This window comes from Terrapene carolina, unplaced genomic scaffold (genome assembly GCF_002925995.2).
Source record: "Terrapene carolina triunguis isolate 2854851 unplaced genomic scaffold, T_m_triunguis-2.0 Scaffold67, whole genome shotgun sequence".
In the NCBI taxonomy this organism is placed as follows: Eukaryota; Metazoa; Chordata; order Testudines; family Emydidae; genus Terrapene; species Terrapene triunguis.
In genome coordinates this window covers 12177553-12201506 of record NW_020664418.1, presented here as the reverse complement: position 1 = coordinate 12201506, position 23954 = coordinate 12177553, and the positions used below count along the sequence as shown (strand labels likewise).

At 53.9% G+C, this 23954-nt stretch overlaps 1 protein-coding gene across 1 annotated transcript in view; it reads left to right on the top strand.

The window, feature by feature from the left end:
- The window catches only part of LOC112108730 (sodium/nucleoside cotransporter 1-like), a 55245-nt gene that overhangs the window by 15157 nt on the left and 16134 nt on the right, over positions 1 to 23954 (top strand). The window contains exons 2-13 of the mRNA XM_029910738.1: positions 2445 to 2536; positions 3109 to 3298; positions 8645 to 8786; positions 9943 to 10056; positions 11086 to 11163; positions 11562 to 11642; positions 12139 to 12219; positions 12733 to 12858; positions 15167 to 15297; positions 18215 to 18383; positions 21589 to 21786; positions 22486 to 22567. Of these exons, the coding sequence (XP_029766598.1) occupies positions 2445 to 2536; positions 3109 to 3298; positions 8645 to 8786; positions 9943 to 10056; positions 11086 to 11163; positions 11562 to 11642; positions 12139 to 12219; positions 12733 to 12858; positions 15167 to 15297; positions 18215 to 18383; positions 21589 to 21786; positions 22486 to 22567 (1484 nt within the window). The remainder of the gene's footprint in view (positions 1 to 2444; positions 2537 to 3108; positions 3299 to 8644; positions 8787 to 9942; positions 10057 to 11085; positions 11164 to 11561; positions 11643 to 12138; positions 12220 to 12732; positions 12859 to 15166; positions 15298 to 18214; positions 18384 to 21588; positions 21787 to 22485; positions 22568 to 23954) is intronic.

The window sequence follows — 23954 nt, the reverse complement described above, 5'->3', positions numbered from 1 at the left end:
GTGCCCCCTCCGCCGCGCGGCCCCCCGGCCCCCCCCCCCCCCCCCCCCCGCCCCGCGCCCCGCCCCGCCGCCCCCCCCAGCGCCGCCGAAGCCCCCGCCCCCTCCCAGCGCCGTGCCGCGCCACGCTGCTGAAACACCCCCGCGCTGCCTGGCCGAAACAAAAAACAAAACAAAAAAACCCCTCGAGCGCCCCCCGCCACCCCAACATTGGCCGCCCCTTCTGAGGTGCAGCCCCAAGCACGTGCTTGGTCGGCTGGTGCCTAGAGCCGGCCCTGACCTTGGGATAAAAGACATGCCTGACCGCCTCAGAAACCTCCGCCACCACTTTATCTGCAGACAACTTTCCAGCACCAAACTGGTTGGCAATGGACTTGTAGCTGCCTGGCGTAGCCAGCTTCCATATGGTTACAGCAACCTGCTTCTGGACTGGCATGGCCACCCTCACGCATGTGTCTTTACACGTGAGAGTCGAGACAAGATGCTCCCAATGCTCCAGAAATGTGCCTTTCTTTATGCAAAAGTTCTGGACCCACTGCTGGTCATCCCAGGTCTGCGTGACGATGTGGTCCCACCAGTCTGTGCTTGTGGCCCTGTTCTGGTTTATGTAGGGAGCATCAGTGACTATACCGAGTGTCATGAGCAGCATCAATCAGTTTGAGTTTGCCATGTCTGTGTCCTTCCCCTCCTCCTGCTCTATCACTAGCTCTGTCAGACAGAAAACACCACTGAACTGCCCAGCAGTGGCTCATGGAAGCTCTATCTGTGTCCTGAAGCAGGAGTGAAAGGCCACACAAGAGAAGTTCTTAAAGTGCCAACTCCTCCATGTTGCTGGCTCCGGTTGCAGGGAGCACACGGACCAAAATGATAACTCGGCAGGATGTGCTGGCAGGCTGTTCAAACTTCCTGTATGTGCGGTGTGGACCGTTAAGTTTTCCCATGGTGTACCACGAACAAAGGGCTAGAGCGGCCACATTTAAGGAGGGCGCTAGGAAGTCTGGAGTACGGTTGGGTGGACGTGGGGCTGTGTACTGCAGTGTGGATGCTGGATCCCCAGGTTCGGGCCTGGGTTAAAAATTCTTAACCTAGGGTTGGCAATCAATGTAGATGCTCAAGCCTCGGGTTCTCAAACCCAGGGTCCGCTGACTCAAGTCTCACTAACCCTGGGCTTTCATTGCAATGTAGACATTCCCATGGTCTTCTGCACACACTGCTTTGCAACATAGCATCACTCCAGCCGTCACCTCACACTAAGGGCTTGTCTACACTTGGAACATTTCAGCTGCATCAAGAATCCTGGCTTCTCTTCCTGGCTCTAGGAGTAGATTGTGGTCCAGGATAACAGATAGCACAGTGTCCCTGTCTGGGTCATCTCTTGGGTTTGAATCGGGGCTCTCTGGATATAAAAGCATAAGCCTCTGCCATGTGAGCTAAAGAGCCGTCTCTCTTTGTTCTGGGAGCAGCAGCACTCATAGATCTCTAAATGTGGTCTACCGGCAACAGGTTGATGCCTGTCACAGAAGCAGCTGATTTGGCATGTTCCTTCCAAGGGGCTGTATGGCAAAGCTGCTGGGACTTTGTTCTTTTAGGGAGCTCTGCCTGCAGTGGCCTTGTACAGGCTCACAGTTATCTTATCAGTAACAGATGGATGACAGCTGTCCCACCCACGGTACAAGGGCTTAAATTAATGGAGATATCCCATCTCCTAGAACTGGAAGGGACCTTGAAAGGTCATCGAGTCCAGCCCCCTGCCTTCACTAGCAGGACCAAGTACTGATTTTGCCCCAGATCTCTAAGTGGGCCCCTCAAGGATTGAACTCATAACCCTGGGTTTAGCAGGCCAATGCTCAAACCACTGAGCTATCCCTCCCCCACCCGGCTTGCCATAAGGGGTGTGAAGGGCTGTATTAACCTCAGTCAGCGGAAGAGCTCAGCTGAGCTTGCAGTGAAGGGCACCACAGGCGCCGACTTTCATTTTTCAGGGTGGGTGCTCCACCACAAGGCCCCACCCCCACTCCACCCCTTCCCCCAAGGCCCCACCCTCCCTCTGGCTCTTACTGCCTCCTCTCTACCCCCTCCCACATGGCACCGAACAGCTGATCGGCGGGGCCTCCTGAAGTAACAGCTGATCAGCGGGTGGCTGGTGCGTGGTGAACACCCACTATTTTTTTTCCGTGGGTGTTCCAGCCCCAGAGCCCCCATGGAGTCGGCGCCTATGGAGGGCAATGTGGGGCAGTAGTGGGGAGGCATCTTTCCTAAAATCCCAGGAAGTCTGGAGGTGTTTGTGTGACTGCCCGCAGCTGGGAGGCTAGTTAAGATAAATGGGCGTGAATAGGCTGCACCGGATCCTGCAGTTCCTGCTGGGAACAAGTGGCTCTTGAATCAGGGGAGCTTTGCTCGGCAAGCACCCTGCGTGCGCATTGGTGTCTCTGTTTGCATCTCCCCAGGCGTGCAGCACAGCCCGTGTCACAGGCCAGAAGGGTGTGTAAGGCTCACACCAAGGTGCTCCGGAAGGTCTTTCTGGGCCTCCTGTGTGCAGGTGAGACTGTCAGGCCCTCTCACAACGTGTGGGCGATCCTCCCTGGGAATCAAAGACACTAGAACCAAGAACCCCTCCTCAGCCAAGTGGACTCACCCCCTCAGCATGTTCTCCAGACCTTGGGCTAGTCTGGATTTCTGTGTCCCAAGCAAGGGGGGCGTCCACGCCTTGTCACAAAGGTTGCACCTGAGCCCATCCATCTCCCATCTTTCCAGCTGCAGTGGGCCTGTGTCATTCTCTCCCCGTTGATCCTGGTCAGACTTTCTCCTCACGGGGAGTTCAGGCATCTCTAGTCCTGGAATAGCATGACCCTGCCCCCCCACCCCGCCTGGTGAACATGCACAGATGTCTACTTCTGCCTTCCTGTCAGTCCCTCCAGCCCCCAGGAATGGCTGGTCACTACACGCCCACGAGCCAGCTCGCTTGACTGCTGTGGGATTGCTCTGCAGTGGTAGGGGTTGTGTGGTGAGGGATGGGGGAGGAATAGCTGGAGACAAGGGAGGGTTTGTAAGAGCTGAGTCTGCCCACAGGCCCCTGAAGCCGCTCACTGCCTCTGCCCTGCTTCTCCTCAGCGTACTTGGCCTATTTCATTGCTGCCTGTTGGCTGGACTTCCAGCGAGCCATCGCCTTGGTCGTTATCACTGGTCTGGTCATCTTCTTTGTGGGCTGGGGCCTCATTCAGAAACACTATGGAGCCAAGCTGACGAAGCTTCTGAGCCCCTGTCAGAAATGCTGCCTGAAGTCCTGGCCGTGGCTAAAATGGTGAGTCTGGCAATAGACACTTTATCCACCGAAAGCAGCTTTCCGCTGGGCTGCATGTTTCACCAGGTGCACTGGGTCTCCGTCACGTCAGTGCACACACACCCCCAATGGGCATGGGACAGCTGGGCTGGTGGGCACACACGGAGGTTCTCTGTGGGCATGCACTAACTGGGCCTGCGCTGGATTGCACAGCTGGGAGCTGTGCTGAAGCCGGCAGACACATGCTGGCACACACTCCCGCACAGATGTGGCCCTAGAGGCCTCTCCGGGGAGGGATCTGACAGCCGCTGCAGGTGTGCTAAGAGAGATTGTGATAAGATGCACTATGCCTCTCCGTACTGATTGGAGAGGGCTGCAGTTTGGTTGTCTCTTCAAACGATCCCCATCTCTTCCTCGATGGAAGCTGATCTCCACTATGGGGTATTCGTTCAAAGAGCAAACATCTCACCTTGGTCCCTGTGCCCGGGGCACTATGGGTAATTCCTGGACTTTCCTGCCTTGCGGTGCAACCCTCGCTCACACAAGTGGCCCTGACGCACCCCAGTGGTCTCATTGGCTTTGATCAGGCTACTTGTCCCCATGTAGACACTTACAGACTGTGATCAAGTCACCTCTTAACTTTCTTTTCGATGAACTAAATAGACTGTTTCTTTAGTCTCTCACTGTAAGGCAGATTTTCCAGACCTCAGATCATTCCTTTGGTTCTTTTTTTAACTCTTTCCAATTTTTAAATATCCTTTTTGAAGTGTGGACACCAGAACTGGACCCAGTGTCCAGCGATGGTCTCCTCTGTGCCGTATACAGATGTCGTACCATGTCCCATTTGACGTTACCTTGTTTATCCATCTAAGAATCACATTAACTCCCTTAGCCACAGTATTGCACTGGGAGCTCATGTTCAGTTGGTTTCCACTGTGCCCCTACATCCTTTTCCGAGTCCCTGCTTTCCAGGACTTTAAAGGTGCTATAAGTTCTTTGATCTAATATGTATGACTTTGCATTTGGTTGTGTTAAAACGCTTATTGTGCAATAAGCTCACCTTACCGTGTGATCCAGGTCACTCAGGAGAACTGACCAGTCCCCATCATTATTTGCCACTCCACCAATTCTTGTGTCGTCTGCAGATTTCACCGGCAATGATTTTATATTTTCTTCCAAATCATTGATAAAATATTGAATAGCACTACACTGAAAACAATAGAAATACCATCACTGGATAACAATTTCCTGTTTACTACAGTTACATTTTGAGATCTACTCTTTAACCAGTTTTTTAATCCATTTAATATGTGCTAGATTTTTTTATTCAGAATTTTATACAGGACTCGGTCAAATGCCTTACAGAAATCTAAGTCTATTATGTCAGCTCACTTACCTTTATGAGCTAAACTTGTGCTCTCATCAAAAAATGATGACTAGTTTGTTTGACCAGATCTATTATCCATAAAGACATGTTGACTGGTATTAAAATAGAGGGAAGAGAACTTATTTAGCACAGAATCAAGATGTTGAGAGCAAAATTAATCAAGGATCAAAGAACATAAAGAGAAGACATTCTTAGATTACCTAAATACCAATGCTAGGAGCCTGGGTAACTAATAAGAGGAGCTGGAATTGCTCATTTATAAACATAAATTTTATTTTGTTGGTATTGCTCAAACCTAGTGGAGTGATTCCCATGATTGGAATGTGAAAAGCAATGATTATGGAGTGGGCAAAAGGGGAGGGTAAGTGGCCCTCTATGTCAAAAATGGTATTGCCTGTTTCCAAGTCACTGATAATTCAGAAGAAAATTATTTTGAATATGTATGGATGAATATCCTAATAGATAAAACACAAGATGGGATATTAGTTGGTGTCTGCTACAGACCACCAAATGACTAGGGAATAGAATGACTAGCTCTTTATCCACCTGTCTTCAATGTGTAGGAAGAAAAGCTACGTGATCATGGAGACTTCAGTTTGAGTGAAATATGCTGGAGGTCTCATGCTGCCAGTACTAAAACACCTTTGGAATTTCTAAACATTATAGATGCCAGTTTCCTAACTCAAAAAGTGTTGCAGCCAACGCGGGGGAATTCTTTATTCGACCTTGTCTTGAAAGGTAAAGAGGAACTGATCACAGAACTGAAAATTAATGGTACTTTAGACAAGTGATCATGACTTGATCACATTTATAATGTGCAAGCAGAATAAAGTCCAAACGAGTAATATATATATACCTGGTTCTTTAAAAGGGCCAATTTCACAATGCTGATGAAACAATTATGAGCCAAATCAGTTGGGAGAAATTTAAATTTAACCAGAAAAAGGAGAATGCTTATTGGGAATTGTTTAAGAACATCTTACTAGAGACCCAAAACCCCCACAATCCCATCACTGAAGAAGGCCATACTGGTTAAAAAACTGATGTAGTTTAGAAGGGTAATGAAGGCAGCTAAAAAATAATATAGATAGATAGATAGAAAGAAGAATGGGGAAGTTGATGATAATAAATATAAATCAGAAGCTAGGAAATGTAGAAAATTGATAAGGGAATCAAAGGGACACTAGGTGAAATCTATGGTCAGCAGAATTAAGGATAATAAGGAGTTTTTAAAGTATATCAGGAACAAAAAGAATCCTCACAATGGCATTGGTCTAGTACCACATGGAAACGTAGCATTATCGATAATAATGCAGAAAATGCAGAAGTGTTCAACAGATATTTCTATTCTGTATTTGGGAAAAAACAGATGAGATAGGTCTAACATATGAGGATGAGGATGATAACACTCTTTCCAATCCACTACTATTTGAGGAGGATGTTAAACAGCACTACTAAAGTTAGACATTTTTAAATCAGCAGGTCCAGATAACTTGTATCCAAGAGTTTGAAAAGAGCTGGCTGAGGCGCTCGTTGGACCACTAATGTTGATTTTCAATAAGTCTTGGAATACCGGGGAAGTGCAAGAAGACTGGAAGAAAGCTAATTCTCTGCCAATATTTTAACAGGGTAAACAGGATGATTCCCATAATTATAGGCCTGTCAGCCTGACATTGATCCTGGGCAAGATAATGGAGTAGCTGAAATGAGACTTGATTAATGAAGAATTAAAGGAGGGTAATGTAATTAATGCCAATCAACATTGGCTTATGGAAAATAGATCCTGTTAAACTAACTTGGTTTTTTTTTTTTTTTTGCTGAGATTACAATTTTGGTTGACAAAGGTAATAGTGTTGATGCAATATACTTAGACGTTTTAAAGGCATTTGACTTGGTACCACATGACATTTTGATTAAAAAACCCTAGAAAGATGAAATTAAAATGGCACTCATTAAATGGATTAAAAGATGGCTAACTGTTAGGTCTCAATGTAAATGTAAATAGAGAAATACCTGGAAGTAAACATAAAATCATCACTGATAAAGTTGACAGATGATTCAAAAATTGGGGGAGTGGTAAATAACAAAGAGGACAGGTCACTAATACAAGAGCAATCTGGATTGCTTGGTAAACTGGGCACAAGCAAACAATGTGTGTTTTAATGTGGCTAAATGTAAATGAATAATCTAGGAATAAAGAACGCAGGCCACACTTACAGCATGGGAGACTCTATCCTGGGAAGCAGTGACTCTGAAAAAGATCTGGGGGCTGTGGTGGATAATCAGCTGAACATGAGCTCCCAGTGCGACGCTGTGGCCAAAAGGACTAATGTCATCCCTGGATGCATAAACAGGGGAATTTTGAGTAGGAGTAGAGAGATTATTTTACCTTTGTCTTTGGCACTGATGTGACAACTGCTGGAATACTGGTTCCACAATTCAAGAAGGATGTTGATAAATTTGAGAAAGTCAGAGAAGAGTCATAACACTTGTTAAAGGATTAGAAAACCTGCCCTATAGTGAGAGACTCAAGGAGCTCAATCTATTTAGCTTATCAAAGAGAAGGTTAAGGGGTGACTTGATCACAATATATAAGTACCTACATGGGAACAAATATTTAATAATGGGCTCTTCAATCTAGCAGAAAAAGGTCTAACATCATCCAATGGCTGGAAGTTGAAGCTAGACAAATTCAGACTGAAAATAAGCTGTAAATTTTTAATAATGAGAGTAATTAACCATTGGAACAACTTACCAAGGGTCATGGTGGATTCTCCATCACTAACATGTTTTAACTCAAGACTGGATGTTTTTCTAAGAGATTTGCTCTAGGGATTATTTTGGGGAAGTTCTCTGGCCTGTGCTGTACCAGAGGTCAGTCTCGATGAGCTCTGGTTCCTTCTGCCCTTGGAATCTGTGAATCTATGAATTAATTATGCTGCCACCCTTAACTTTTTTACTGAGTGCATCCCATGTCAACCTCTCCGTGATTTTGCCTAAGGTCTATGTCAGGCTAACCAGCCGATAGGTACCTGAGGCAGTGTTGGAGTCCTAAAAACACAAGTGCTGGAACACAAGTCAGTGGGAGGCCCTGGTAGGGAGCAGAAGCTGGATGGTAGTGGGGGAGCTGGGCAGAGGTGAGGATAAGGACAGTGCTGGGAGAAGCCCAAGGAAGCAGGGTGACTCCCCACAGAGCACATCCCATCCCCGCATCCCCCCCTACCTTTGCGTGACTCCTGCTCCCTGCTGTCCAGGTGTCCCCAATACCCAGCTCCCGACATTGTCCAGAACCGCAATGAACGCCCAGTCCTGGCCGCAGCATCCTGGCTCCCTCTGTGCTGACCCGCCACTGAGCAGCCTCCACCTGGGCCTGGCACCCACACCTGACAGCTTGGAGGATGCTCTGCAACAATGGAGAGAAAGGAGCCACTTGGACCGGGTCCAGCAGAAGTACCACAATGCTGTTCCAAATCTTAGGAAAGTGCCAGGACAGTGTTCTGGCATGACTCAACACTGACCTGAGCAGGATCTTATATTGCTGAGGCCAAGTCATCATCTGCCAGGTTGGGAAGGAGTCTCCTTACCAGCCATGAATGGTAGAAAGTGTCACCCACGGATGCTGCTGTGAGAGCTCAGTGATAGCAAGGCACCCAGGAGTCTTCTACACTGCAGACTGCCCTGACCAACTGGGGGTCTTTGTCTCCAACGAGAGGAGATAGCAGGCTCCTGTAGGAATATTCCTCAGCCATTCAGCATGACCTCCCTCCTCCTTGGGGCTAACTTCAACCAGCCGCTGCCACTGGGCCAGCTTGGGGACAGGATGTGACTGTGTGTAGTGAGGGTCAAGTAGAGTGTCAGCGGCATATTGCTGGCACTGAGCCTTGTCATCTCACTGGAGGGGGAGAACTGATCCTCATGCTGCCAGGAGTTCCTGCACCCACATCACCTGGCCAACTTGCTGTCTGGTTCTTCCCCTGCAGGGTGTTCTGGCTGGCCGTTCTGGTTGGTCTGGTCACATGGCTGGTTCTGGACACCTCCAAAAGGCCAGAGCAGCTGATTTCATTTGCTGGCCTCTGCGCATTTGTTCTGTTCCTCTTTGCCTGCTCCAAGCACCATGCTGCAGTAAGTGGATGTGTTTCCTTTGGGTTCTGCACTTCCATGCAGGAAGGACTTGAGCCAATGCTGCAGATGCTGCTTCTCCATGGGAAGGTCTCCCTGACCAGCTCAGCTCTGGCTTGTCCTAGGGGCTGAAGGCAGAGGTTGTCTCTGGGAGCATGCACCCTCTTGTACTGTTTGCATTTGTTATTTCCTGGTGCCCCATAGAAGAAGCCTCTGGGGCACCAGCGGAAAAGGGGGAGGGCGTGCAGCCAGTGGAGCTCACTGGCAGAGATCAGAGAGGCAGCATGGCCAGAGAACAGAACATAGGCCACCCACTCCTGAGCCCAGATTCTGGCTTTCTGGGTGACACGCCTCTGAGCTTGGGCAATAAGTTCCCCATCGACCTCCACCCGTAGTGGGGACAGAAATACTGACCTAGGGCCAGAGTTACAAGGGGGTCGGGCATTAACCTCCCCTGCGTAGGTAATCTTGAAAATCCCACTGGGTGCCTAGCTGAAACATTAGGTGCCTTTGTAATTCTGCCCCCTCCCCCCACCCGTTTCTTGTTCAGTGGGTCAGGCTCTGCTCTGGGTCACGGTGATGCAGGGCCATTGACAGCAAAGTGCCTCTGAGAGTGAGCCTGGCATGTGTGCAAAGGGTGATGTGTCCTTACATGGAGGGATTGTTCCCCTGGCCCCCATTCCCTGATTTGCACCATCTCATTGTCTGTCTTCCTGGCCCCTTCCTCTGCTCTCTCTCTGTCTGCTCCTTGGTTTCCTCCCTTCCACCTCCTTATCCCGCTTTTTCAGAGTGCACTAGAGCCCATGGGATATTCAGAAAGCCCTGCCTCTCTCTGGCCAGGGCCTGGTCAGCCAAACAGAGGTGGGAGGCTCACTCTGGACTGGAGGGATCCCTTCAGAGAAGGGGGGAAGTGCATCTTGCAAGAGGCTCCCTCAGCCCAGCACGGTGGAGTCAGTGCTCACATCCCTCACCTGGTCCTACCTGCTGTCTGTCTGGGGGTTTCTATGACACCCATCACCATGGCAGCTAAATGCCTGCTGGCTCCTCCCATGAAATGACAGTGGGGCTTAGAGTCTTACATGACTAACAGAGGCTAGAGGGTGGAGTGGGAAGATGATGGGACTCAGTACTTAGAGCACTGCTTTGGTCTTGGTCCCAGGTGCCCTGGAGAGCCGTCTTCTGGGGCCTTGGCCTGGAGTTTGTTCTTGGGATCTTTATAATCAGAACGAATCCTGGATTCGAAGCATTCCAGTGGCTTGGCAATCAGATCCAGGTACCGAGTGCGCTGCTGCCAGATGGTAGAGGAGGTTTGAGGTGGAGCGGGGAGAGGGCATGGAGGTGAGGTGGATGGGCATGTTTGGAGTCAGTGGAGATGAGTGTGGAGGTGGGAATGGGGTGGGGGTGGGGGTGGTGGAGGTGGGGCTGGGGTGAGGTTGTGTATGGAGGTGGGGCTGGGAGGGTGGGGGTGGAAGATCAAGGTAGGGCTGGGGCTGAGGTGGAGGATGGGGGTGGGGCTGGAGGAGTGGCGTGGAGGTGGGGCCAGGTGGGCGGGCAGGGGGCTAGGTTCTAACTATTCTTTATTGCTCAGGAGATGGAAGCTTAAGCTGGTGTTGGCCAATAGCCTGCAGGCCAGACTGTCACGGGGACCTGGCGTGACAAGCTGTTCCTTTATCTGTAGCAGGAAGCCGGGCAAGGAGTGGGCCTGGCTCTGGGCAGGAGTAGTGCAGAGAAGCAGAGGAAGGCTGAACAGTTCTAGGGCTAGGACTAGTAAAGTTCCTTGTTCAGTGGTAGCAGAAAGCGGCTCCCTCTGTCCGGGGGCCCCACAGGCTCTGGCCCTTCTCTCATGTTGTTGGTTCCCATAAACTTGTCAGTAAGTGGGGGCTCCCCAACTCCTGTTGCCCTCAGTGTTCTGGCACCCAGGAGGCAGCCTCCCACCCCATTCCCTTTATCTGGGCCTGATTCCTTGCCACAGAGACCCCGATGCTGCCATGAAGTCCCTGGTGGCTGCTGGAGCCTTTGCCTCCAGATCATTTGTCAGGCCACTGACACTTCCCTTACACTCCTGGCTCTACTCCAGTTCCCCCTCCTCCACTCTGTCCAGGGCAGAGGCTCTAGAGGCTTCCCCATGCCATGCAGTGCACACTGGGGCAGGATGGATTGTTGCTGTGATCCCCAGGCAGGGCTAGAGCACTGTGTGAGGGAGGGGGTTTGGGGGGCGTCCCCGTGACAGTCATGACTGAAGAGGCCTTGTGGCATATTCTCCGTAGCACTGCTCCCCAACATGTACCATCTCCCCACACAGATCTTCCTGAGTTACACCACCGCTGGCTCCGGCTTCGTCTTTGGGGACAGACTGATCAAGGAGGCCTTTGCCTTTCAGGTCAGCACGTGGGTCACGGGGAAGACAGTGGGTGTTAGGAACTCGCTTTCCTTTGGCCTGGGTCATCCTGCCAAGCCTACAAGGGGAAGCCATTGGCACCGCCTGGGGAGGGGGGGCATGAGGTGCAGAGCAGCCCTGGCTCTCATTCTGCCATCCTGTGCCTGCAGCGAGAGCTGGTACTGTGAGATCCTCCTTCTACCTGCCATGCAGCCCTAGCACTGCCGGAGCCCCAGGGCCATCCTGTGGACTATTCTGTGCTCTGTGATTCTGCGCCACGCCATGCCCAGCTGCAGGCACTGGGGCGAGATGTGGGACTTCATCCTGAGCGCTGCCACGGGCTCCCAGCAAGCCCTGCTCGGCCCCTGTGCTGACCCTGTGCGCTGCTGTTCTGCCTGCAGGCGTTACCGATTGTCGTGTTCTTCAGCTGTGTGATGTCCATTCTCTACTACGCTGGCCTCATGCAGTGGCTCATCCTGAAGGTAAGGCCAAGCCCTGGGTCTCGGGGGATTGCAGCTCTGGTACAAGGGGGGATTGATGGTAGGACCTGCTCCTCCCACATGTTGCTGGGGCTGTATAGGTCTTGGTGCCCCAGTGTTCATGTCACTATCCAGTCTGTCCCCCTGCCCCACCTTGAAATAACCTAGACTTGCTCGCAGTGCAGCACCCACACAAGTCCCAGAAGCTCCTGGCACTGGCAGGCTGGGGCAGCAGGAATCCTTACGAAAGGGGAACACATGGATGGAAGCTTTGTATTAACATAGGACTCAGCCCCAGAGGGGCTGTCCCGAGCTCTCAGGAGCTCCTGTGGGGCTGTGCAAAGCCCTGGTACCAGAGCACTCATCCCTGGATCTCTGCCTCAGCCAGCATGTCTTGGATCTGGGCCCACAGCCAGGCAGGGTCTGGCCACTGGGGGAAAAGCCTTTGTGAAATGTCCTGGATTTGTCCTGAGGCTGAGCCCTGCCTGCTTCCCTGCAGATCTCCTGGCTGCTGCAAATCACCATGGGTACTACGCCCACCGAGACCCTCAGTGTGGCAGGAAACATCTTTGTAGGACAGGTAAGAGCTGCTAGGAGGCAACCTAGCATCCCTCAGGCTGGGCAGCACCAGGACATGACCACCAAGCACTGCACACCCCCTGCAAGGGGCAGAGTGCCCCCTGCCCTCCATACAGAGCCATGCCCTGCAGCAGGGAGCAGCTGCTGTGTGGTATTTCTCCTGAGCCCTCACAGCCAGGAAATGCAGAGATGTCAGGGTCCTCTCCATGACCTCCGGGCCCCTCCCAGTCCCTTTGGAGATGCATGTCTCAGCCCCATGATGGAGGCCAGGCCCCAGTCCCATTTCCCCTGTCAGAGGGCAGGCTCCTGGGAGGCAGTGCTGCAGTGTGTGCTATGGACCAATCTAGCCTGCTCACTGCTCCAGAGGATGCGTTCAAACTTCCCCCAGATCCCTGGGGAGACATGAGCCCCCAGGGTAACGCTGTGGGATGAACCCCCAGGGCACAGATGGCTAGGGAGGCATCTCTTGTTCTGTAAATCAGCTGGACCCTCATTGCCTTTTCCTGTGGTGCAGACAGAGGCCCCGCTGCTGGTCCTCCCCTACCTGGCGGACATGACGCTCTCAGAAGTCCATGCAGTGATGACCGGGGGCTTCGCCACCATTGCCGGCAGCGTGATGGGAGCCTACATGTCCTTTGGGGTGAGCGCAGCAGTCAGCACCCAGACTCCCCTGCCTCAGTGCAGGCAGCGATATCCGGGCATGGCAGCCACCTGGCCAGGCTTTACCCAGACAGGCTGGCTTTTGGCTTCTGTGTCCGGGCACCATTTAGGATGTCCAAGTGCCTGGTAAATGGCACCTGAACCAAAAGTCCGGTTACCACGGGGTGGGGAGAGGCACAGGATCATCCTGCACCAGCCCCTGCTCAGCTGCAGCCACCTCTTACCTGCAGGCAGGCTCCTTGAGACGATCCAGCGAGCAACAGGGGCAGGGCCTTGGGTGCAAGAGGTGGAGAAGGGGGCAGGGCTTGGGGGAAGAAGCAGAGAAGGGGCGAGGCCTTGGGGGAAGAGGCTGGGGTGGGATGGGGCCTTTGGGGTCCGGTTACCAGCAATTAGAAAGGTGGCAACAGAATATCTGGGCCTACGCTTCTCGCAGCATGTATGCCATAGGGCAGGGGTAGGCAAACTTTTTGGCCCGAGGGCCACATCTGGGTATGGAAATTGTATGGCGGGCCATGAATGCTCACGAAATTGGGGGTTGGGGTGCGGGAGAGGGTGAGGGCTCCAGCTGGAGGTGCAGGCTCTGGGGTGGGGCCAGAAATGAGTTCAGGGTGCAGGAGGGGGCTCTGGGCTGGGGCAGGAGATTGGGGTGCGGGGTGAGGGCTCCGGCTTGGGGTGCGGGCTCTGGGGTGGGGCTGGAGATGAGGGGTTGGAGGTGCAGGAGGTTGCTCCGGGCTGGGACTGAGGGGTTCGGAGGGCAGGAGGGGGATCAGGGCTGGGGAAGGGGGTTGCGATGCAGGAGGGGGTCAGGGGTGCAGGCTCCAGGCGGCGCTTACCTCAAGCAGCTCCCAGAAGCAGCGGCATGTCACCCCTCTGGCTCCTATGCGGAGGCGCAACCAGGCAAGCCCCCAACCCCGCTCCCAGCTGGAGTGCCGGAGCGTGACAAGCCCCGGACCCTGCTCCCCAGCAGCTTGAGGGCTGGATTAAAACTTCTGGAGGGCTGGATGCGGCCCCTGGGGTGTAGTTTGCCCACCCCCGCCATAGGTCTGCCTGGGGGTCTTAGCACATAGGGGGACTGGCACAAGAATTGCCACGGGGAGGCAAAGGGGCTGGGGCGCTGGTAGGAGACAGACCTGCCCTCAGCCAGATGTAAAGTTCCCCAGGATGCACCTGAACGGCACCCATCCACAGCCCTGCCTGCCCTGCCATGAGAGCCAGCAAGCCCATCCCATGGGGGCATTCCATGGATTTCTTTGGCTCCTTTCAGTGTGGGCTCAGCCCTGAGGCTGGGACGGAGGCTACACTGCAACTAGACCCCTGCGGCAGGCCATGCCAGCTGACTCAGGCTTGCAGGGCTGGTTAATTGCGGTGTAGACGTTTGGACTCAGGCTGAAGCCTGGGCTCTAAGACCCTGAGGGTGGCAGAGCCTGATATGTACACTGCAATGACACAGCCCCTTAGCCGGAGCCCTGCGAGCCCAAAGCCAGCCCCGGGTGTCTCATTACAGTGTAGACATACCCCAAAAGACTAAACTATCGGGTGCCACAGTCTGTATCTGTGCTGGCAGGTACTGTACAGAGCTCCCCTTGCTCCAGGGTGACCAGACAGCAAATGTGAAAAATCAGGACACAGGGTGGGGGGGTAATAGGAGCCTATATAAGAAAAAGACCCAGAAATTGGGACTGTCCCTATAAAATCGGGACATCTGGTCACCCTACCTTGCTCTGGCCTGTGTGGGCAGAATATCTTATCTCTGTGTTTGGGAACTGCATGTGACAGGGCTAGGAGACTGTATCACCTGGATTTCTGTAGTGTAGATGGGCCCCAGAGACGCACAGCTAGGGTCAGAGCTCAGATCTAGCCAAGAGCCATGCTAGCCAGGTCCCTGCTTGAAGCTGACTGGAGGTCAAGAATGGGGGCTCTTGGATGCCCAACCTGAAGCCTGTAAGCACCAGCTGCTGCCATTCTTGTCCTGGGGGCAGCTGAGCTGAGGCTGGGGGTGGGACATGTGCAGCCAGGCCCTAGGAATGGGCTGAGCAATTGGGCACAGAGCGTCTGGAGGAATCACCCAGCCGATAACTCCCTTCCTAGCCATGGTGAGAACTGGGGGTGCCCATGGTTCTCCTGTCACTGCTCCCCTGCCACTCACACCAGGGTTCCTGTAGTGTTAGTGTGCTCTGCGCCCGCTGAGCTGGGGGCACCGGGGTGCCCATGCATCCTGCTGGCAGGCACTCCTGCACATGCTTTGCCAGGGCTAACCACTGGGAATGTCCCCATCATGTGTGCTGCAGATCGACCCCTCCTCGCTGATCGCTGCCTCTGTGATGGCCGCGCCCTGTGCTCTCGCCATGGCCAAGCTGGTCTACCCGGAAGTGGAAGAGTCCAAATTCAAGAGCAAGGAAGGCGTGAAGCTCAGTAGAGGGTGAGTGATGCGGTGCTTGGGGTGCTAACACCCAGCTGGCACAGGCAAAACTCCCTTGCTGTAGGGGCAGGTGGCAACAAGGTGACTCACAACCCTGGGTGCCCTGAGAAGTGTCACAGCCCCACACTACACTGCCTGGCTCTGCCCTGTCCAGTCTGACCTTGTCCCCAGCCCTTCCCTGCCCTTCCGCACCCCATGCTGCCCTTCCCTGCTCTGCCTGGCCCTGCCTCACCTAGCCTGGCTCTGCCCCCACCCTGCCTTTCCCTGCCCTGCCCTGCCCCATCCCACTCTTCCCTGCCCAGCCTGGACCCACCCCTCCCCTCCGTTCCCTGCCCTGCCCTTCCCTGCCCAGCCTGGCCCTGCCCTTCCCTGCACTGCCTTGCCCAGCTCTGCCCAACCCTTCCCTGTGCTGCCTACCCTGCCCCATAATGCCTGCCCCACTCTGCGCTGCCTGCCATATCCTGAATCTGGCCATGCCCTACCTTGCCTTGTCCTGCCCCGCCATGCCCAGAACCTGCCCTACTCTGGCACGACTGGCCTTGACCAACCCAGCCAGCCTGGCTCTCCCCACCCTGCAGACATGCCACTCCCATGCTGTGCTTAGCCCTGCCTCAAGCCCTGCAGCATGTGTCCCCACAAATGCTCCCTCCCAACACACCAGATAACCACTATGGCGGGTTGGATCACAGAAACCCCCTTTGGGCTGCCAACTGATGTGCCAAGACTACTTCTGCCCCGCTTTCTTGCGCTGGCAGCTTGGGACTTCAGTGCCCTGCCTGGTTTGAGCCCGACCCGCTAGCCTGCTGCAAACCCAGACCCAGGTCTGAACCATGTTCCCTAACAGATGTAGGCTTAATTGAAAGCAGCTTAAGAAGTGTTCCTGTCTTTAACACTCAGATGCCCAACTCCCACTGGGGTCCAAACCCCAAATAAATCTGTTTTACCCTGTATAAAGCTAATACAGGGTAAACTCATAAATTTTACCCTCTCATAAATTGTTCGCCCTCTATAACACTGATAGAGAGATATGCACAGCCCCCCCCCCGGTATTAATACATACTCTGGGTTAATTAATAAGTAAAAAGTGATTTTATTAAATACAGAAAGTAGGATTTAAGTGGTTCCAAGTAATAACAGACAGAACAAAGTGAATTACCAAGTAAAATAAAATAGAACATGCAAGTCTATGTCTAATACAGTAAGAAAACTGAATACAGATAAAAACCTCACCCTCAGAGGAATTCCAGTAAGCTTCCTTTTACAGACTAGTCTCCTTCTAGTCTGGGTCCAGCAATCACTCACACCCCCTGTAGTTACTGTCCTTTGTTCCAGTTTCTTTCAGGTATCTTTGGGGGTGGAGAGGCTATCTCTTTAGCCAGCTGAAGACAAAATGGAGGGGTCTCCCAGGGGTTTAAATAGACTTTCTCTTGTGGGTGAACACCCCTCCCTCCCCCTGTGTAGAATCCCAGCTACAAGATGGAGTTTTGGAGTCACATGGGCAAGTCACATGTCCATGCATGACCCAGAACTTACAGGTAACAGCCATGGTTCACATGCTACCTTGAACGTCTTCAAGTAGACTTCTTATGTGGATTGGAACCTTCCAAGATCCATTGTCCATTAAGTGCTTCTTGATTGGGCACTTAACTTGCACATTCCTTTCTCAAGAAGCTGACCAAATGCTTTACTAAGGCTACTTAGAAATCAAGCAAGTACACAGCCAATATTCATAACTTCGAACACAAAAATGGCACATGCATACAAATAGGATGAATAGATTCAGTAGATCATAACCTTTACATAGATATGTTACATGGCATATGTAGCATAAAACATATTCCAGTTATGTCATATATACATTCATAAGCATATTTCCATAAAGCCTTATGGGGTGCAACGTCACAACCACCTCATCTGCCCCTTCAGCCTGCACTGTGCCATGAACATCGGGTTCCGACTCAAACACTCTCCTCTGGGCTAAACCAGCCCTGCCTTCGCCCTGCAGGTCAACAATCAATGCACCCCAGCCCCCACATCCTTTCAAAGTGTCCCCCTATGGTGTCCAGCCCCTGATCACTGGATACTCACAGAAATCCCAGACCCTCTGGTCCCAAAGGAGCAGTGTCCCCTACTCAGCCTACCAGTCCTGTACCACACACAGCACTTGAGGACAATTATAGTAAAACAAAAAGAACTGTATCTGAGAGAGAATAGAGATTCAAATAGCAACAAGTGTGAGTGATAGAAACTAGTGGTTACAAACAACAAAATCATAACTGCGACCTCTGGCCTACACTTGCGAAGAGTTCCCTTTCCTAGGTTCTCACCCCAAAGTTCGGTCTTTTGCAGCACTTGCTGGCCCCAAAGAGGCAGGGCTCAGTACAGGAAGCATCCCACTAGTCAAGGTACCGCCTCAGTGAATGGATGCGGAGTCTTTCCCCACCCTGTAATACACTGACTCAGTCCTTTGTCTCTGTTCCCAGACAGGCCCAGCCCCTTGCTGCCCGGCCGTTCCTGGTCACTGCCATGCGGTTGCGATGTTTATAGTTTGATGGTTTTCCATTGCCTTGCCTGAGTTGTTTCAGCGGTGCAAAGCTGAGACATATCTGACGTAATCAGCTAGCCAGGGAGAGGCCATCGCAAGAAATACGAGTTCTTGGTGACTCTCTTTCACTGCAAGACCATAGGGATGTAATTTTCAGTATAGTTACATTAGCCCTTCTCTATTACCTGTACAGGCATCTCATAGTGATTCTGAGTGGCGAGAAGTGACCTCACATGCGGCCCTTTATGGATCAGTCGCATGATAATGGTGTATTATTAGGTATAGTGAGTTTGTCAGGTCTGACATGAGCTGCTTTTAAAGAACAGTGAGCTCTCTGCCAGCTGGCACTGACCGCTCTCCTTGTACCACCAGGGCTGAGCAGAATATCCTGGAAGCTGCCAGCAATGGTGCCGCCGCCTCTGTGGGGCTGGTCGCTAACATTGCAGCCAACCTGATTGCCTTCTTGGCTGTGCTGAAGTTCATCAATGCTGCCCTGTCCTGGTTCGGTGAGATGGTGAACATCAAGGAGCTCTCGTTCCAGGTACTGCCATGCCGAGCACCTGGGGGCAGCCCCACACCCATACGGACTCGCCCCATTCTGCGCTCCTCGTTTTGCCCTCTCCCTTGCCCACTGCAGTGCTTCCCCTGTGCCACAGCCACCATGCCCCTTTCTCCCATGGCCTTCACCTCCCCCTGAAAGTACCCCTCCCGCACTCTGCATGCTCTCCCCGGCTCAAAGCAGAGCAAGAAGCTGCCCCTTCTCCCCTCCTCCTGCCTAGGGTTGCCAACTTTCTAATCACACAAAACTGAACAACCCTTGCCCCTCCCCTTCTCTGAGGCCCTGCTCCTCTGCTGAGGCTCCACCCCCGCTCACTCCATCCCCCCGCCCTGTTGCTTGCTCTCCCCCACCCTCACTCACTCACTAATTTTTTCTGGGCTGGGGCAGAGAGTTGGGGTCCAGGAGGGGTTTGGGCTCTGGGGTGGGGCCAGAAATGAAGGGTTCAGGGTGCAGGAGAGGGCTCCAGACTGGGGCAGGGGACTGGGGTGTGGGCTCTAGAGTGGGGCTGGAGATTAGGGGTTTGAGGTGCAGGAGGGGGCTCCAGAATGGGGAGGGTGGAGCCGAGGGGTTTGGCGTGTGGGAGGGGCCTCCGGGCTGAGGCAGGGGGTTGGGGTGTGGGAGTAGGTACGGGATCTGGGCTGGGGGTGCTGGTTCTGGGATGGGGCCAGAAATGAGGGGTTCAGGGTGCGAGACAGGGCTCTGAGCTGGGGCAGGCATGTGGGGGGTTCAGGTTCCAGGAGAGAGTTTGGGTGCGTGAGGGGGTCCGGGGTGCAGGCTCAGGGAGGGAGTTTGGGTGTGAGAAGGGCTCCAGACTGGGGCAGGAGGTTGGGGTGTGGTAGGGGGTGTGGGCTCCGGGAGGGAGTTTGGGTGTGGGAGGGGGCTCAGGGTTGGGGCAGGGGGTTGGGAGGGGGTGCAGGCTGTGGGAGAGAGTTTGGGTGCAAGATGGGCTGCAGACTGGGGCGGGGGGTTGGGGTGCAGGATGGGGTGCGGGCTCCAGGTGGCGCTTACATCAGAGGGCTCCCCGGAAGCAGTGACATGTCCCTCGGCTCCTAGGCGTAGGGGCGGCCAGGCTGCTCTGCGTGCAGCCTCCGCCCATAGACACCGCCCCTGCAGCTCCCATTGGCTGCAGTTCATGGCCAATGGGAGCTGAGGAGCCAGCACACGGGGTGGGAGCAGTGCGTGGAGCCTGCCTGGCCACCCCTGCACCTCGGCGCCGCAGGGACATGTCACTGCTTCGGGGGAGCCGCACGAAGCCAGGTAGGGAGCCTGCCAGCCCTGCCACCCGGACCTTGCCCTCACTGGTCAGGCCTGTGCTGGGATCCCCACCATGGCCCCACTCTCACGGCTCTCACCACCTCCACCTGGACAGATCTCAGGTCTTCTGCTCTGCCTGCCTCCCCAAACCTCCTGACAGCACCAGTCCTGCCCCTCAGACATGCTGCTCCCCACTCAGTCTGCCCTGGCTCGCCTCCACCTCCGTACTAAGGACTTGAATTTCCACCTCTCCTCTCGAGCCTGGCTCCCCCAGGCCCACATCCGGGCCCATCTCCCAAGCTCTTCCTGCTGCCCCATCCTGAACTCCTGGCTGAGAGCGGCTGCTGGGGAGGGGACTTTGCATTGTGTCCAGTATCTCCCTTCTCCCCCCGAGTCCATCTCAGAGGCTCTGTCCTCTGAAAACCTGCATACCCCCCCGACAATGACCCACTCCGCTCAGATACATGCCCAGATCCAGCCTCTTGGCAGTGCCAAATCTCACTGCACTGTGATCTCCACACAGCCAGACAACTCCCATCCAGTGTGCTGGAGCTTGTCTTATGCCGCATGCAGCCGCTGGACATGAGATGGGTGTGAGTCCTGCCTCCCCACTCTCCTGGCTGGGTGTGAGTCCTGCTAGTGCCAGGCAGCCTGAGAGCGCTCACCACCTTGTCCACCCTGCCCATTTCAAAACAGGCCTCAGAACAGCTCTAGGCCCAGCAGAAAAGGTGCCAGATTTATGACAGCTGTGTTCTCCCAGGTCAGCTATTGGGGGGCTCTGGCCGAGAGGCAGAGCGGGGTGCAGAGCAAAGATGGGGTTAGGAACCTGAGCCTTCCCCAGTCCTGCCTAGGGTTGCCAACTTTCTAATTGCAGAAAACCGAACACCCTTGCCCTGCTATGCCCCTTCCCCGAGGCCCCGCCCTTGCTCCACCCCTTGTCCAAGACCCCACCTTTGCTCACTTTCGCCGGGCTGGGGTAGGGGGTTGGGTTGTGGGAAGGGATGAGGGCTCCGGCTGGGGGTGCGGGCTCTGGGGTGGGACCGGGGATGCGGGGTTTGGGGTGCAGGAGGGGGCTCCAGGCTGGGGGGTGGGGCCGAGGGGTTGGGAGTGTGGGAGGGTGATCTGGGCTGATGCAGGGGGTTGGGGTGTGGGAGGGGGTACAAGCTCTGGGATGGGAGTATGGGCTCCGGAGTGAGGCCTGAAATTAGGGGTTCAGGGTTTGGGGGGGCTCCAGGCTGGGGCAGGGGGTTGGGATATGGACTGCAGGCTCCTGGGGGGAATTTGGGTGCCGGAGGGGGCTCAGGGCTGGGGTAGGGGGTTGGGTCACAGGATTGGGTGTGGGCTCCAGATGGCGCTTACCTCAGGCGGCTCCTGGGAAGTGGTCACATGTCTCTTTGGCTCCTAGGTGGAGGCGCAGCCAGGGTGCTGTGTGTGCCCACAGGTGCCACCCCCACAGCTCCCATTGGCTGCGGTTCCTGGCAGTGCTTGTGGCAAGGGCAGTGCACGGAGCCCTCCCGGTCACGCCTCTGCCTAGGAGCCGGAGAGACATGTGGCTGCTTCCCAGGAGCCGGGCACAGAGCCTGCCTACGCCACCAACCATACTTTTAATGGCCTGGTCAGCTGTGCTGACCGGAGCCACCAAAGTCCCTTTTCGACCGGGTGTTCCAGTTGAAAACCAGACACCTGGCAAGCCTAGTCCTGCCAGGTGAGCACAGAGAGGCTGTTGCCCCCTAAGCCATGAGTTGCCTAAGATAGAGCCAAATAGGGCTGATGCTTCTCCTGTTCCCATTAGGGGTCTGCTGCAGCACAGCACCGCCAGAAGCCCAGCGCAGGCTGGCGCTGGGCAGGAGGGTGATATGCAATGGAGCAGCTGGGGGCGGGTTGTGGGTCAAACACACATGGGTGTTAACCATCTCCGGGGGCTCTGTCCCAGATAATCTGCTCTTACATCCTGATGCCTGTGGCCTTCCTCATGGGGGCAGACTGGGCAGACTCACCTCTGGTGGCTGAGCTGCTAGGCATCAAAATCTTCCTGAACGAGTTTGTGGCGTATGAGCAGCTGTCGACGTACAAGAAGAACCGGCTGGCGGGACTGGAGGAGTGGAGCGGGGGTCGCAAGCAGTGGATTTCGGTGAGAGCCATGAGCTGCCACGCTGGGGAATGGGCCGAGCAGCTCGCACTGCAGCACCAGGCATGAAGGGCAGCAAGCTGAGCTGGGGGGACTCTGTGTCTGGACAGAGGGAAATATTGGGGTGGCCTGTAGGGAGGAGCGGATGGGGGGCTCAGAGCACAGCTCAGAAACAATCTGCCAAGTGTCTCAGACTTCCTTGCCCAGACAGGGCTAGCCTGGCCCTGCATCAGGCTTGAGGCAGAAAGAGAGCCAGGGCTGCCCGGCGAGGGCTGCAGGCTCCCTGGGAGTGCCAGTTGCCAGCAAGCAGGGACAGGTGTCTCTGATTGCTCCCGACACAAGTCCCCACACGGCAGGTCCAGGGGCCACACAGACAGCGCAAAGGCTGCCCTGCACTCGCTGAGCTGCACTTGCCTTGGCAGACAGGTCAGGGCCTGCATGGCCAAGGAGAGCAAGCCCCTGGCCCAGGGTGAGTGCTGCCACGCACTGTGCTGTTCCTCCATGCTCGAAGGAGAGGGAAGGGCCAATTCGGCACCGTGGGATTGCTCAGGGTCAGCTCCGGGGCCTTGGCTTCTCTGTGTTGACTGTCTCACACAAGCTGAGGCCAGCAGGGTCAGTGTGGGGGGCGGGGTACATCACTGGGAGTGGCTCCTCCGGGGACACATCTCTACGATGCCTCTCACCTGCTGTTGTGTTGTTTAGATGCGAGCTGAAACCATCACGACCTTTGCCCTCTGTGGATTCGCCAATCTCAGCTCCATTGGGATCATGCTGGGAGGACTGAGTGAGTTTGGAGCGCGACGGGACAGGGAATTGAGAGCAGGGGTGAAGCCTGCAGTGGTATTCCTGGGGGAAGATCCACTGACCAAGATCAGGGCCCCATTGTGCCACATGCTTCACCACTCCCTACCAAGAATCAGGGTCCCATTGTGCAAGGTGCTGCACAGACCCCGATTTGAGATTGGGGGGCCCTGTCATTCTGGTGTAGCACAGACACAGTGAATTCCTACCTCAAAGAGCTCACAATCTGCATGGACAAGACAGACTGGAGGGAGAAGAAAGAGATGCCGAGAGGGGCAGTGACTGGCCTAAGGTCACCCAGCTACAGAACTGGAATTTACCAAAGTCTCCTGACGCCTTGCGCCCAGGCCCCACTCCTCCCCTTTGTGATTATACTGGACAGGCCATACAATGCCTTTCCATCCTGCTGGGGGAGCTCTGCACCCCAGCCCAGTGGGGGTGGGGATGGAAAGGGTGAGGTTTAGATTGTTGAGCACCAAGTAATTGTATCCTAAAATCACTAAAACCATCTAATCGAGAGAAACAAGAAATGGGAGGCCAGCCCTTTCCCATTGTTCTCACGGCCAGTCCAGGGCTCTGATGACTACAACCTAGTCCCGGAGGCTCTTTTACATACTCTAGGTGATACCACAGTTAAAACAAAACACAAACATCCCACTTATTAACCAGGGTCATTCTATTATTAAAGAAAGGAAAAGAAAACATTAAACAGAGCAAAACAGAACATAAATGATCATGATTGTGCCGGCTACACGCTCCAGACATGCTCTGGCCTGGAGTAATCAGGAGATATTGGGTCTCCTGGGTCTGTGGGAAGAAGAGGCTGTGCAGACACAGCTCCGAACCAGCCACATAAATGACTGACATCTGTCAGGGTCCCCTCTTCATTCTGAACTCTGGGGTACAGATGTGGGGACCCGCATGAAAGATCTCCTAAGCTTATATTCCACCAGCTTAGGTTAAAAACTTCCCCAAGGCACAAATTCCTTTCCTTGTCCTTGGACAGTATTGCTGCCACCACCAAGTGTTTTAAACAAACATTCAGGGAGGGGCCACTTGGAGCCCTATCCCCCCCAAAATATCCCCCCAAACCCCTTCACCCCCTTTCCTGGGGAGGCTTGAGAATAATACCCCAACCAATAGGTTAACAAGATGAACACAGACCAGACCCTTGGGTTTTTAGGACACTAAAAACCAATCAGGTTCTTAAAAGAAGAACTTTATTATAAAGAAAAAAGTAAAAGAAGCACCTCTGTAAAATCAGGATGGAAGGTAATTTTACAGGGTAATAAAAAGATTTAAAACACAGAGGATTCCCCTCTAGGCTCAACTTCAAAGTTACAAAACAGGAATAAACCTCCCTCTTAGCA